The 14,523-nt window shown below is 57.8% G+C and overlaps 2 protein-coding genes across 5 annotated transcripts in view; one reads left to right on the forward strand and one right to left on the reverse strand.

The window, feature by feature from the left end:
- NFIC (nuclear factor I C) overlaps positions 1–2,679 on the forward strand; it is a 64,537-nt gene extending 61,858 nt beyond the window's left edge. For 2 of the 4 annotated variants that reach the window (XM_036311842.1, XM_036311841.1), the window contains exon 10: positions 14–2,679. In XM_036311842.1, the coding sequence (XP_036167735.1) occupies positions 14–240 (227 nt within the window). In that variant the 3' untranslated portion in view covers positions 241–2,679. The remainder of the gene's footprint in view (positions 1–13) is intronic. The other 2 variants (XM_036311843.1, XM_036311845.1) reach the window with 1 other exon arrangement.
- A 7,861-nt stretch (positions 2,680–10,540) lies between these two features.
- On the reverse strand, positions 10,541–14,145 carry SMIM24 (small integral membrane protein 24). The gene is made up of 4 exons (XM_036313463.1): positions 12,340–14,145; positions 12,023–12,134; positions 11,660–11,722; positions 10,541–11,039 (listed from the first exon to the last, which is right to left on the reverse strand). The coding sequence occupies exons 1-4, from the start codon at positions 12,404–12,406 to the stop codon at positions 10,925–10,927; spliced, it is 357 nt and encodes a 118-aa protein (XP_036169356.1). The 5' UTR covers positions 12,407–14,145; the 3' UTR covers positions 10,541–10,924.
- Between the last annotated feature and the right edge of the window lie 378 nt (positions 14,146–14,523).

Here is a 14,523-nt window from a genome sequence, read left to right on the forward strand (position 1 = left end):
CTGGGCCGGCTAGTCCTGGTATCTGGGATAAGAACGATTTCTTCCCACGCCCTGCTCCTTCATCCGGGTGGGCTGCACAGCCGGCCCCCAGCCCACGTTTTCGGTGGAAAGTTAGAGCAAAGCAAGAACACCCTGCCGACTCCCAGCCCAGCCGAAAAGACAAAACACATAGACACATACACACAGGAGGAAAAAAAGAAAAAGCCAAAAAAAAAAAGACAAATGGGAAAAAAATCATAAAAATAAACCCACCCAAGCAAGAAGACAAAAGGTAAAGACGGCAACGCTTCGGACCCTTGGGACGCCACAGCTGGACCTGCCACCCTCGGCTGGACCTGCCACCCTCGGCTGGATCTGCCACCCTCGGCTGGACCTGCCACCCCTCGGCAGAGGGCACGAGGACATGACAGTGCCCGGGGGTCTCTCTAAGTTACTCATCTCTCACTGCTGCTCTGGAAGGGCAGGTGCCCGCCTCCACCTCCACCTGGACCAGGTGAGCGCAGCCTGATGCCCGTGCCCAGGCCCCACGGGGCAGGACACCCAGCAGGGCCGCCTCTCCCCCGCGTCCCCTTCGTCTCCGCCGCCAGGATGTTGGCCAGGCTTCCCACGCTGGTGGTGACGTTTCCGAGCAGGAAGGCAGGCGCCACGGAGGCCAGGGTGGGCAGGGGAGCGACAAGGGCAGACGAAGGTTGTGGGAGACCCTGGGCATCACCAGGGGTCAAGGACATGTGGCAGGTTTGTTCTCAGGAGCGTCCTGGGGCCGTCACGGGATCTCTACCTGCCCCAAAGCGTGCACGTGCTGGGCTGGCTCGGGACTTTCAGCCCCACGCCTGTCTGTCTGGGAAGAGAAGTCTCTATGCAATTGCCCCCCAGCCCCACCCGGCGGCATAGAAGGCCCCCCCCTCCACCGCACCCACCTGCGGCTCCACACCCCCAGGGGAGGGATCCACGTTGCACACACTGTAAGAAATGCACTTTCTGAGGAAGGGGCTGTGGGGGCGGAATGGGAAGACCCAGAGCTCCTCAAGGAAGGAGGTCGTCTGGCGTCTCCATCCACTGAGCCCTGGGGGGGGAGGACCCTTCCCACTTACCCAGAGGAGGTGGGGGGTGAGAGCGAGTGGATTAAGTGCCTGATGCCCACCGCCCACCCCTCTGTCCCGCTGAGACGTGAGAGTGGCCGTGGGCATCCCCACCCCCTCCCCCACAACCCGGCCACCTTCAGTCCCTGACCCCTCATTGCTATGCTCCCCTCAGAAAGATGGGGGCCCCCCAGTGGGCCTGAGGGACAGAGCTGGGTGTCCCCCAAGCATCCTGCTGTGCTGGGGCGTGGGGGCAGGGTCTGGGGAAACTGGTGTGCACCCCCCAACGCCTCCTCTGCCAGTGCCTTACATCCTGGAGCGACACCCCCTCCCTGGTGCCTCAGCCCAAAGGGGGACTACGGTTTGCACTTTTATCTCCCCCCAAAGTGGGCACAGCCGGGGAGGTGCATTGCAGCAGGACCCCCAGAAGGACGGCAATCCTGGACGGGGCGGGGGTTCTGGTGGAGGGGGTGCCCGCACCTCTGGGCCCCTGCGGCTGCATAGGGGACCTCCATCTGCTAAGCATTTTCCGTTGAGCCGCTCCAAAAACACTAAGCTGGGGACACCGGGTGCCCCCCACCCCGGCTCCCCAGCCCCATCCCACCCCCACCCCAGGGTGGCCATCTTGAGTGGGGGGCCTAGGAGGGAGTGTTAGGTGTTGTAGGGTAACCAGGCCCAAACACAGACCCCTCCCGGCCCCTCCTCCTGAGCCCCTGGCGGCCTCCAGCCTCCATGCCTGGCGCTGAGGAATATCTACCCACCATGACCCGCCCCGGGCCTGGGCCAAAGCTGGTGCCCTGAGCGGGGCCTCCGCCTCATCTGCTCCCAGCCTGGCCCTCAGCTCCTTCTCTTGCTACCCCCGGGCCTGGCCAGCCTCCCGCCACTTCCAGAAACCGGACTTTCCTCCCAAACCAGCCCGAGGGGCTTGGCGAACCCACTTGATCATAAAGAGAAAGATCCAAGACCCTTTCCCACTCCCCCTCCCATTGTCCAGAGGGGTTCAAGACCCCTGGGCCCATCCATGGGTCCCCAGGGCCCTGCAGGTGGCCGCCGGGGGCCGAAGCATGGGCCGTTGGTTGGGAGGGCAGGAGGGTGGGTCACGCAGCTAGGGTATCCGGAAGCTTAGCCGGGAACCTTAGGGTGCAGGTAGGCGTGGTAGGGGAGGGGGCACCTGGCAGCCCCCAGCGACCTAACTTGCATGGTGCTTAGTCGAGGACTCCTGTGGCCTGGCTCCTGCTGTCAGCTCACTGCAGCTGGCACTGCATGGCAGATTCTACCTGGCTCTGTCTCCCAGCCCCAGCCCCACTACTCCCCTCCTCTTTAAAAAAAAAAAGATACAAAAAAAATACCTTTAAAAAAGTCCATGTTTCCTAATTTGCACGAAATTTTCTACCACATGATGTGCCTTGCCTTCCGAAAATAAGTATTACCTTTAAACAATATCAGCGCAAAGGTAGCTGCATGCCCTGCTCGTGTAGTTAAAAAGAAAAAGACAAAACAATGACATGAAATAAAAAGTAAAAATGGAAAAGGGATGTATTTCTATTTGTAAAAAAACAAAACAAAAATAAGAACTAAAAAAAAAAAAAAAATTACATGCTAAAAAGCAGTCCACAGAGCAATTGCCCCATGACCCGACCCCTGCCCACGCCCCACCTGCCCTGGGCTGTCTCCATGGCTCCTGCTGCATTGGGGGTGCTCCCTGGTGCTCCGCCAACCCCAGCCCCACCCCTCTGCTCCAAGGGGTCGTTTCTGAAGCCCCCACCACAGCAGCAGACAGACCTCAGGAGTGCGCCCTGGCTCTTGGGCCTCCGGCTAGTCCCCCAGACGCCACGCATGCATGCATGACCCAGGCTGTACCCCCACGGGGAGGCCGCCCTGCCGACAGCCAGACTCCCCACCCCACCTCTCATGCAGGCTGGCGTTCCTCTGGCTCAGGGTCAAATTGCTCTCCCACCCCCAAAGAGGCCCCCTCTCTTCCCCTGTGTGCCCCCGTCCTTCTTGCCAAAGGACCCACTTGTCCCCCATTCCTGGACACCAGCATTGGGTGTCAGTTCCTTCCTGCCCTCTCCTTGCCCCCCAACACCCAGTACTACGTCTTCCAGCTGTGACTATGGAGGGTATCTGGTATGAAACAAACAAAAAAACAAAAACCAAACTTGATATATGCAATATCTGTCTGTCTGTACCTGTAGGTCTAGCCCAGCCATCAGAGGCCCCGTTAGAGCGGCCATGGGTCAGGGGCAGCCAGGGGGACGCCCCATCACAGTCCTCTGTCCGGATGGCTGGCCATGCTGTTGTCTTTTCCTTGCTTTTTATTTTCTCATTTCCTCCTTTTTTTTTAAAGTTCCAGTTTCCTCTCCCCTAACTCAGTGGAAGGTGAGATGGTAGCAGTGAGCGGGGTGTCCCAGCGGGGAGGACCGCAGGGCTGGGGCCCCACAGCCATCTCCTCTGGGGACTCGCCAGTGGGACGTTGTCCACTTATGTGCCTGCTGCCCCTTGGACTTTAGAATCGTCTCCAGAGCAGGGTGGGACTTTGCAGGAAGGTCCCAGCTTTCATCAGCCACCGTACGCTCATCCCACCTTTTCTTCCCAAAAGACACCACAGCCAGCCCTGGCCGCGGCCACGCGTGGCAGTGCCCCTGAGAGCCGTCACTTGGCCGGAGAGCCCACGGCTGCCTGTGTCCGTGTCCATGTGTCTGATTTCTGTCTCTGTTCCCCCCCCCACCCCCTTTGCAAGGGCTTTGCTGGAGCCATTTTGTCCCTCCGTGGACTGCACCCCACAGCGCCCCCTTCCCGCCCCCAGGAGTGTGAGCGTGCCCTGTGGGCACCGTTGCTGGTACGGTCGGCGATTCCTTCCCAGCCTGTGCGTTGTCCTGGGGCCCTTTGTTCCCATTTCTTGGAAAAGATACAGGGTCCCCGTTGGGCAAAGTGCCCAGGCCCCTCATCGCAGGCAGAGTAAGGCAGAAATGTTAGAACCAGACCCTGACCCACCTCTGCAGTCTGGGTTTATGTCCAGGGCGGGGATGGCGGCCTCGTTGGGTTGTTTTTTTGTGTGTGTATTTTTTTACATGTATGAAACTGACATCTTCTCAAACCCCATCCCCTCCCAAGCCCACGCCACCCACCACTCACCCCCACCCATGCGAAGCCCCCCCACCCTGACCCTGGGTCCAGCTCATGTGGTGGAAAAGAGGAGGGAGCCTCCCAAATGGATGAGGCTGCCCCGCCCCTCACGGTTGGGGGCACCAGACACCCCAGACCCGGGGAGAGGGAGCTGTGGGAAGACCCGGCCCTGTCAGACCGGAAACGGGAGTGGAGTCCTCCGGGCCCAGGTCTGCAACTCTGAGCTAGACAATCCGACCCGAAAGGAACCCCAGAGGAGACTGGAGGGGCTGCTGCAGCTCCCCAAGCAGCAGGCACCCAGCCGCAGCCCCAGGACCCACTCCCTGTCCCCAGAGGCGGCGTGTGCCCGGGTCAGGCGGACCTGAGTGGACAATAGCCAGTGAGCAGGACGCTGGGCCAGAAGCAGCCTTCCGGCCCGAGGGAGGGCCGCACACCCCTCACCCCGCTTCTCCGATGGTACTTTGACTTTCAGTGTAGGGATATATACGCATTTTTTCTTATAATACAGATTATACGGTGGCTACTTTTTATTTGGGCCTGGATTCTCTCTCTCAGACCCTGATTTATTTTTACTTTCTTTCTAGAGGGTGTTGGGGGAGGGGTTCAGAGAGCCACCCTCAAATCCAGCTTCTTCCACATCCTCCCATGTCCCCCCATTTCTGCACCTTTGGACACTTTCTAAGAGTCCCACCTCCAAGCCGACATGGCCTCCCCCTCCGCCCGTCCCTGAGCATTTCAGAGTGTGGGGTCTGGAGTGGCCCTGGACGCCCGCCCCACCCCTGCCCCCAGCAAGGCAGGGAGACAGACCCAAAGCGATCCCAGCAGGACTTGTTGCCAGTGATACCAAAACAGAGTTTTCCCAAGCAGTGCCTCACACGTCTGCTGGCGTGGCTTTGGAGTTCTCCCCAGCTCCGAGGGCGGGAGGCGGGGGGGGGGGGGGGGGTGCCTCAGAAAACGGGAGTCGGGATCTAACAGGAATAAGGGCTCCGGGAGGGAAAGGAAGTCACCACCGCCCCCAGCTGCAGCCCTCCATTCACACCTCCTGGCTAGACGGGGACCCTCTGGGAAGGGACGGGAGCTTCCCCAGCCCCTTGCAGTTGGGAACCCTCAAGCCCACTCCCAGGTGCATTAACACTTCTGTTGATCTTCCTATCTTGGGTCCCAGCCAGGCCCCCCCAAACCAAAGCCCCTTCAAGTCCAGGGGTCCTGGCCCTTGCCCCGTTTCCTGGCCTCCCACTCCCCAGGACCCCACATGGGGGAAGGACAAGCAGAGTGAAGCAAGGGACAGAGCACACAGCGTGGGGGGCACAGGGAGACGGGAGAGGGACCCATTTTCCTCCGAGTTGCCTTCCTCCCTCCTTCCCCTCCCCCCTCCCTTCCTTCCTTCCATCCATCCATCCATCCATCCATCCTTAAAATTGTTGGTGGTATTGCTGTTCACTTTCTTTTTCTTTCAAGATATTTTTGAGGGTTTTTTTTTTCTCATTTTGTATTTTACTGATATTACCAGGATAGCTTACTCTGTTTCTTGCTTTCTGCTTGCCGCACATACCGGATAACACATACACACCCCGTGCTCATGCGGGAGGTTCTGGCTGGGTCTGCCTCCTCCTCCCCAGTGTGGGGACTGGATGGGGGTCAAGGGGGCATCTGGGCAGACCGGAGCCCAGCCGTCTCCCTCCCCTGGCTCACCCACCCTGCTCCCTCATCATACTCCGATCATAACCTTGTATATTATGCAGTCATTTCGGTTTTGCAGATGCGCCTAAGTACCATTTACAGAAAGTGATTCTGGCTGTTATTATTTTGTTTGTTTCCCTATGCAAAAAAAAAAAAAGAAAAGAAAAATGGGGGGTTCCATAAAATATTCATTAAAAGGCAAAAAAAAAAAAAAGAAAAGAAAAAATGTATAAAAATTAAACAAGCTATGCTTCGACTCTTTCTGGCTGTCTTTGGTCCTTTCTGTGTTCACTGCGGACTCTTCTGTGATCCATGCCAAGTGAAGGGAGGAGGCTGGAGGGGCAGGGCAGGTGGCACCCGGAAACAGGGACCCCAACACTTTGGGTGAGCGGCGGGTGTCCTGAGACCTTTAGATCAGATGTCCCCAGGGGACCTTTCAGAGTGCCGGGGGACAGCTGTGGTTATAGCGGGAAAGCTACTGACATGGAAAGGGTGGTGCCCAGGACAGCCCCCCACAGAGGACAACCCAACCCCAAGTTTCAGCAGTGCTGAGGGGGAGAGAGCTGCTTTGATGGCGGGTTGGGGTGAGCCGAGTCCAGGCCCTTCCCACCTGTGTGCCTGATGGCCCCGCCCCTCTCCAGCCCTAGGATGCTGGGCTGCTCCTGCCCTCAGCAGTGAGGGTCTGGCACCCCCTTGTGGGCAGACTGAGGACCTGGACTCAAACCGCCATCCCCATCCCCACAGTCCAGCTCCTCCCCGCAGTGGAAATGGGGGCGTTTGCAGGAGCTGCTTTTAGGGGGACTCATCTGGGGTGGGAGCTCAGCTAGAGAGGGCTCAGTTGGGTTGCGGTCTCGGGGGGTTGGCTGGGGACCTCCTTCTGGCCTTTCATCTCAAGGGAAGCCTCAGTGGTTTTCAACCATTGGCCCCTAGGATAGAGCAGTTATTGGCTTGGGGGGCCTATCCCAGCACTGCAGGCTTCTTACCATCCCTGGGCCCCCACTAAATACCATAAAAGGGAGACAGACTTGTGACAACCTAAAAAATTTCCCCCCAAATTTCCACATGGCCCCTAGTGGGGAGGTTCTGCCACCTGCAGAAAGAGAGGAGTCCGGACAGCCCCTCCCTCTTACCCCTCCCTCCCCAGCACCCCAGCCACTGGGAACCCCCAGACTGTGCACAGAGGAGACAGGAGGCAGAAGATTCCTACATTCCCAGAGCTGCAGTCAGAGAGCACACCCTCTGGCCCTGGCCGGTGCGGGTCAGCGTGTCCGAAAGGTCGCTGGTTTGATGACAAGTCAGAGCACATACCTGCGTGGAGGGATCAGGGCACCGCAAGGGCCATGTTTCTCTCTCCCCTCTCTGCCTCCCTCCCTCCCTCCTTTTCTCTCTCTCAGATCTGTAAAGCATATCCTCAGGTAGGATTTTAAAAAACGAAATAAGAAAACACGCCCTCTGACCTTCGGAATCCCCTCGCCGGAGAGGGAAGTGTCATTCCCCTGCCCCATTGTTACCATTTCAGCAAAACAAAAAGCTGGCCTTTATCAGCCACCTTTTGGGTTCTGGGTTCGGTGCTAGGAGTTTTGTAGACATTGTTTCATTTAATCCTAGTGGAATGGGTGGTGGTTCTAGTTCTTTTCCTCCCTTCTAACAGGCCAGGACACTTGGCACAGAGAGGTAAAGTTAGTTGCCTGGGGCCCACAGCACCATCAGTGCAGCACCGGAAGAGTGAGGTGATGGTGCTGTGCACCCCCAAACCTCAGCTCCTGAGTGTCACCGCTTCCAGGACAGAGCCCTGAAACAGCGTGTGGGGGAGGGGCCTTCATCTCCCAGGAAACAGTCCCCGTGCTGAGCTGCTCAAAGTTCATGTTCAGGAATAGCAAAAGCAAGATTACGGGAGGAGGAAGGCTGGCTCTGCCCTGGGCCATGCAGAGACAGGCAGAACCATTTGCAGTTTCTCCCCACCTTCCCTTTTGCAGGGGAAAGGGGTCTTGGACCACTGCCATGCAGCAGAGAAGCAAACCGAGGCCAGGAGAGAGGCTGGGAGTCAAGTGGTTCCTATGAACTCGTGGGAGCAGGACCCCAAAAGGTCTTGGAGGTAGACGGGCAGGAGGAAGAGCTGGCTTCTCTCATGAAATTCAAAGGGCAGCGGAATTCAGAAGTCAAGCAGAGGGTAAAAAAGGTTCCTGCCATGCAGACTGGGTAGAGATGAGCTGGCGGGGGGCTCGGGGATGTGGGGAGCTCTTTGTCCAGGGGTACCCTCCGAGCGTGAGCAAAATTACCAGGTGGAGACCGACCTGGGGAGGGGGTATGTCCCACCCTCGGAACGTGCAAAGGACCCTCCAGGAGGGAACTGGGGCGGGTCCGGGCCCTCTTCATTCAGGGACTCTTCGCCCTGATGGAGCCATGTTGCTGGCCCCAGAACCAGGTCTTGGCTTACAGGGTGCAGCCCTGGCGCTGCCTGGGGGAGGCGAGTGGGAGCCTTCCTGAGGAGGAGTTCGCCCTTCTCCCAGTTTGGAGGCTCTTCTTTCCCCTTCAGCTCCCACCTCCCTGGTCGCCCACTCCTTCCTCCTCCTCCTCCTCACCGTCTCCTCTTCCTTTTTTTTATTGCTGTGGAGACGAGAGGGGCCCAGATAACCCAGTTTAATGAGCACTCACTGTCCCAGCCTCACAATTCCCAGGAACTGCGTCCTGCACCCTTGTGGTTTCCATGGTCCAGAGGGGACGCTGAGGCTCAGGCAGGGGAGGACATTTGCCCAATTCGCAAAGGAAGGAAGTGCTGGAACCCAGGCAGGAGCTACATGAGCCCAAATCTGGTCCCTCTGGCTTCCTGGCTCTCAAAACTGTGGGAGTGGATGGCAGCACCCCAGAGGGACACAGTTCTCCCAGGTGGGAACCACAGCAAGAAAAGGATACCCCACCCCCAACCCCACCACCACCATCCCAGCACCTGAACCTCCAAATTTCACCTTACCCACAGCCTGCCAGCGCCCATATTTTGGGCAGCCTGTACTTCCATCATGGCTCTGTCAACAACAGCCAGGGAGCCCTGCCCCTCTTCCTAAGCCTCAGTATTTTCACCTGGGAAATGGGGCTAATTAGGTACCGATGGAGACTGAGAGAGAATAAAGACGCCAGGTGTTCTGTGGGAGCATCTATTAGGGTGTCTGTTTCGTTCGTTTCTTCATGGTTTTCCTGCCCACCTGGTGGGGATCATGGGAGCGTCTTAGAAGCCTTATGGGTGGAATCCTACCACCCCCAGCTATGGGCCCAGAACGGCGCTCCAAATGCCGTACTGTGTCTAGATCCTCATTAAGAAGATTTGACAGAAATGGCTAACGTCCAGGGCAAGGTCCAGAGCCCAGAGAAAGTGAGGAGAAGGGGACGGCTGGAAACTGGGAGGAGAAATGCTTTTCTAGCCCAAGAAAATACAGGGCCCCGAGGCCGTCCTCCAAGACCCACTTCTCAGAAACGGTTACAGAGTGGCCCAGACATGGGGGAGGGAGAAGCAGGACTTTCCCAGGAGACAGCCCTAGGGTCTCAAAGTCCCAGGCTCAGGGCAGCAAAATCAAGATTGCAGGGGAAGCGTTTCCTCTGCCCAGGGCATCTGTGCAGCCTGCTCTTCCTTCCATACCTGCCTGGGCATTGCCCCCAAACCAAAAGCTGCCTCTCCCATGCGAAATAGTCCCGACAGAAGCCCTTCCGAAAGGCTCTGATCGAGTTGTTGTTGTTGTTGTTAATCTTCACCCGAGGATATTTTTCCATGGATTTTTTAGAGAGAGTGGAAGGGAGAGGGAGAGACGGAGAGAGAGAAACATCGATGTGAAAGAGACACAATTGGTTGCTCTCCCATGCACCCAGACCAGGGACTGGGATCGAGCCTGCAGCTGAGGTATGTGCCCTTGACCAGGATCAAACCCAGGACCCTTCAGTCCACAGGCCGATGCTCTATCCACTGAGCCAAATGGGCCAGGGCAAATCAATTCTTTTCTTTTTTAAAAATATTTTTTAATATATTTGATTGACTTTTTACAGAGAGGAAGGGAGAGGGATAGAGAGTTGGAAACATCGATGAGAGAGAAACATCTATCAGCTGCCTCCGGCACACTCCCTACTGGGGATGTGCCCGCAACCAAGGTGCATGCCCTTGACCGGAATCAAACCTGGGACCCTTCAATCTGCAGGCTGACGCTCTATCCACTGAGCCAAACCAGTTAGGGCTAAAATATGTTTTTATTTATTTTTTAGAGAGAGGGGAAGAGAAAGGAAGAGAGAGACAGAAACATCAATGTGATGTGAGAGAGAAACATCAATGGGCTACCTCATACCCCCCACTGGGGATGGAATCTGCAACTTGGGCATGTGACCTCTTGGTATACTGGCAACGCTCTATCCATAGACCCACACTGGCTAGGCAGCTCTGGTCAATTCTCTTTTTTAAAATATATTTTTATTTCAGAGAAGAAGGGAGAGGGAAGGAGACCGAAGAGAAAGAGATAGAAACATCAGTGATGGGAGAGAAGCATTGATTGGCTGCCTCCTATACATCCCCCACTGGGGATCAAGCCCGCAACCTGGGCATGTGCCCTGACTGGGAATTGAACCCTACCCTCTCGGTTCATAGGTCGACGTTAACCACTGAGCAACACTGGCTGGGCTCTGATCAATTATTTAATGCAAGTTCCCAAGAGGCAGTCCTGGCCCATATTGATCCTGAGCGGGGAGGTTCTAACCAAGAACTATCAGGCAGAGGGAAAAGAAACCAGACAGTGGGTGGGAGCGGGGGAGCCACGAGGTTGTGGGAGGTAGGGGATTTCTTCATCATGCGTCAGTAAGAATCACCACACAGGACAAATCGGAAAGGAGGTGCATAGAGACCATGGAAGGGGCAAAGAGCCCTCTTGGGGGGTGGGGGGAGGCAGGTCCCAAGCCTCTTCATTCGGGGTCTGTATTCCTGTAGTTATTTCGGTCGTTTCAGGTCCAGGTCACCTGTTACAGAGGCATCTCTGGAGGTCTGCCTGGAGGAGGTGGGCAGGAAATCTTCACATGGGGGTGATCGTGGCTTTCGCCTGGTGTTGGGACTCCTCCAGTTCCAGCCCCAAGTTGCTCTCTCCTTCCTTCTTGGCCCTTTTCTCCTTCTCTCTCTTGCCTTCTTTACTATAGAGACACAAGGCCCAGACCACAATAAGAAACCATCACTCCTATTTAATGGAAATTTACCTGTGCCAGAACTTGTGATGAGTGTTTTACAGAAAGTGTCTTCATTGAATCCTCAGAATAAAACCTAATGAGGCAACTTTGTTATTTCCACCTTACAAAGGCAGACACTAAAGCTCAGCTGTCCCATGGAGGACCAGGTGGGAGGTGGGAGGTGGGAGGATGGATGGGTGGGTGGATGGGTGGGTGGATGGCACATCTTGGGCTCAGCTGAGCCCAAGGCTGGTCTCCTCTCAGGTCCTGCCCTCCTGCCCCAAGCCTTTGCCCCCTAGTCCTGGCCCCATGGCTGTGGGGCACAGTGTCAGGAAAGCTGGTGGTCAGGATGGGCTGCTGTGAGGAGAAAACATCTGAGCAGCGACTGAGGAGGAGCCAGCCAGATGCTATAGGGAAAAGGTCCCAATTAGAGTGCACAGTAAGTGCAAAGGCCCTGGGGCAGGAATGTGCTTGAGGTGTTCAAGGACAAAAAGGTCATTTGTACACACCCATTTCCCCCAGAAGGGGGCTCACACTGACCCCCTGACTCCCTGACTCACACATCTACACACACTCACAGGCAGTACCTCAGGTCTGTGCTCTGGTACGGCCTGGTCTCCCTTATGAACATGGATTCATCGTCCTCGGCTCTTTAGGAGAGATGGAGACAGGGTGTAAAGGATGGGAAGTGGGGATAGCCTCACCCCAGTCTTAACAGGGTTGAGGTTCATGAACTCCAGGAAGCAAGGAGGGGTGGGTAGCACGGCTATTCTGGTCTGTGAGATGGGAGTCTAAGGAATAACAGGGAAATGGAGAGATGGGGGCCTTCTCTTCTTACCAGAGAGGGTAAGAAGTGGGAGGGGGTGCCCAGCACTTTGGGGAGGGGTGGTGAAGGGCGAAGGGACAGGTGGCTCCGGGGGCGTGGGGGTGTGGGGGACAGATGCTCCCACCTCCTTTTGGTACACCAGATGCGGTTGACGAGCAAGAGGACGAACACTATGAACAGGAACCCCACAACGGCAGCCAGGCCCTGCAGCCACGGCTGCAGGCGATGCTCGGTGGCTGTTGGAAGGTAGGGGGAGGTGGGACTCAGAGACGGGGAGTGTAGGGCCCCACCAAAGGTGAAGGGGAGAAGGCAGTCCGGGTTGCTTAGTCAGATGGGGGCTGGGTGTCCGAGAAGGGAAAGGTGCTAAGGACCCAGCCTGGGGAGGTGGGCTCGTCCCCACGACCCCTCCCCACCCACCGCCCCCGTGGTGGGCCCCCCTACCCTGCTGGGCTTCAGCGGGCAAGAGGAGCAGGGCGCTGATCACCAGAAGGGTCTTCAGGGCCTCCATGGCGTGGAGGAGCCGGCAGCGGGAGTGTGCAGTCCGGACGAGCCCGGTCCTCTTTGGCTGGGCGAGGCCCTGCCCAGCCCCTGATAAGGCGCAGGTGGGTCCGGGGCAGGGGCAGGCCCTCCCTTCGCCCTACCTGGTTGGCATCCCCCTCCCTCCAGGAGGGCAGACTCTGGACCTGGTGTAACAATTAACCCAGGGACTCTGGCACCTGCGCCCTGCGCCTGCCCAGGACCGCCAATGCCGAGGTCCCCCAGGCTCCACGCTACCGGGGCCAGGCTGGGGCGGCCCTAGCCCTTTTCCCAGCCCAGGCTCAGCACTTTTATGTGTCATGCTTCCTTCTCTGAACACCTCCATTTATAGAAGCGCAGGGAGGCCAGGAGCACAGCGGTGGTGCAGAAACGGCCAGAGCTTGGGTCTCCCTCCCCACCAGCTTGCTCTGCCTCATCCTGCTTCCCTGACCCCTCGGGACCCACAGTCACTGACGGGGTGAGGACTGAACTGGAAGGATGAGTGATGGGCCACTAGTCATCACCAAACCCAGCCACTCCCTGTGGCCAGAGATCAGGGCACCCTGGGCAGCTGATGACTCAGGCTCTCAACTTTGGTCCCCGGGTTGATTAGATACGGGGCCTGCGGGAGTGCAGGAGGGCCCCCCCAGCTGCCACAGGACAGCCACAGCCCAGGCACGTGGGAGGGAGGCCAGGGGGTGGGGGCTGGCCCTTCTTCAGGCTTGTGAGACCTCCACAGGCTGGGGGCTGGAGAATGCCAGCATCATTGCACATGCACTTATGGAGTGCTCACTGCATACTTTCCTGAGGTCTGACTCTAACCACCGTGCGGATGGGCCACTCACGTGTCATTGCTCAGGCAACCCAGCCCTAGAACAGGCCCCCTTCGACCAGCCAGCGGGCATATATGAAGCGCCTACTGTATGTCTGTCCTGTGCAAAGCTTGGAAGGGAAGGAAGCCTCAGGTGCTGTCCCCAGTTCGCAGGCTGTCCTGGTATTCAGGACCCCCAGAAACAGATCCAGCAACAGAGCAGTGGAGCCGGGAATGAGGTGTGGAGTCGGGGGGAGGGGGGGGTGGTATTCGGAAGTGGGTGAGCTCAGAAGAGTGAGTGGGGGCAGAACCCCAAACAAGTCATTTCTAGGCTGTGTGCCTCCATTTCCCCATCTAAGTCTCACTCAGAGGATTAAATGAGATAATACATGGAAATGGCTCATTTAGCACAATAGCAGCAGGCATGTACTAAGCACTAGGCAAGGGCTGGCTACTAATATTATTATTTTTAAAATCTTCTTGGCACTCTGGGTGGACAGATGGCCTGCAGCTTGCTGGAGGCTGGGTGGGGTTAAACTCTGAAAGTCTGGGGGCGCAGGAGGGTAGAAATAGTCAGTGTCCTGGAAGCCAAGAAAGGGAACGTTCTCTGCAAGACAGGGCAGAGCCGTGGAGAAAGGGCTCCGGGAGCACAGGTCCAGTCTGTACGGCGGAAAGGAGGGTGGCACCTGGGCCCTGGGCCCGAGGGCAGTGCCCAGCTCAGTCCAGCCTCCAGGAGTTTCGGGTGGGCGGTTCCTTGAAGGCGATGGAGGGGCAGTGGGGGGCCCGGGCGGGTGCCCCCTGACCACCCCCGCCATTGTCCTCATCACCCCGCCAGGCCAGGGCCAGCTGCAGGTCTAGCTCCTCCAGATCCTCACCCTCCAGGCTTGGGCGCAGCTCCCGGGGGGCGTCCTCCTGGTCTGGCTTTGGGCCAAAGGCCCAATCTGTGGCAGGAGCTAGTGAGGAGCATCCCAGGCCCTGCCCACCCGCCTCCCCCCGCCCCCCCAACCTATAGAGGCCCTCTGCCTCCCCAAGTCCCCATCCACCCTCCTCCCTGTCCTGACTTGGGGAGGCCCTCAGACACCCCGCCCCCCAGTGGCCCAGCACTAGCCTAAGCCAGGCTCATGGTGGGTTGGGACTCACCGGCCAGGTCGTGGGCGAGGTCCTTGATGAGATGCCCGACAATGGCATAGGCCACAGCCACCACCAGGAGCGCAGCCAGCAGCAGGTACAGCACATACCTGGGCAGGCGGATGGCATCCAGTGGGGGCGGGCGGTATTCCTCATACAGTGGGGGGGCC

Source organism: Myotis myotis, unplaced genomic scaffold (genome assembly GCF_014108235.1).
Source record: "Myotis myotis isolate mMyoMyo1 unplaced genomic scaffold, mMyoMyo1.p scaffold_m19_p_6, whole genome shotgun sequence".
In the NCBI taxonomy this organism is placed as follows: Eukaryota; Metazoa; Chordata; class Mammalia; order Chiroptera; family Vespertilionidae; genus Myotis; species Myotis myotis.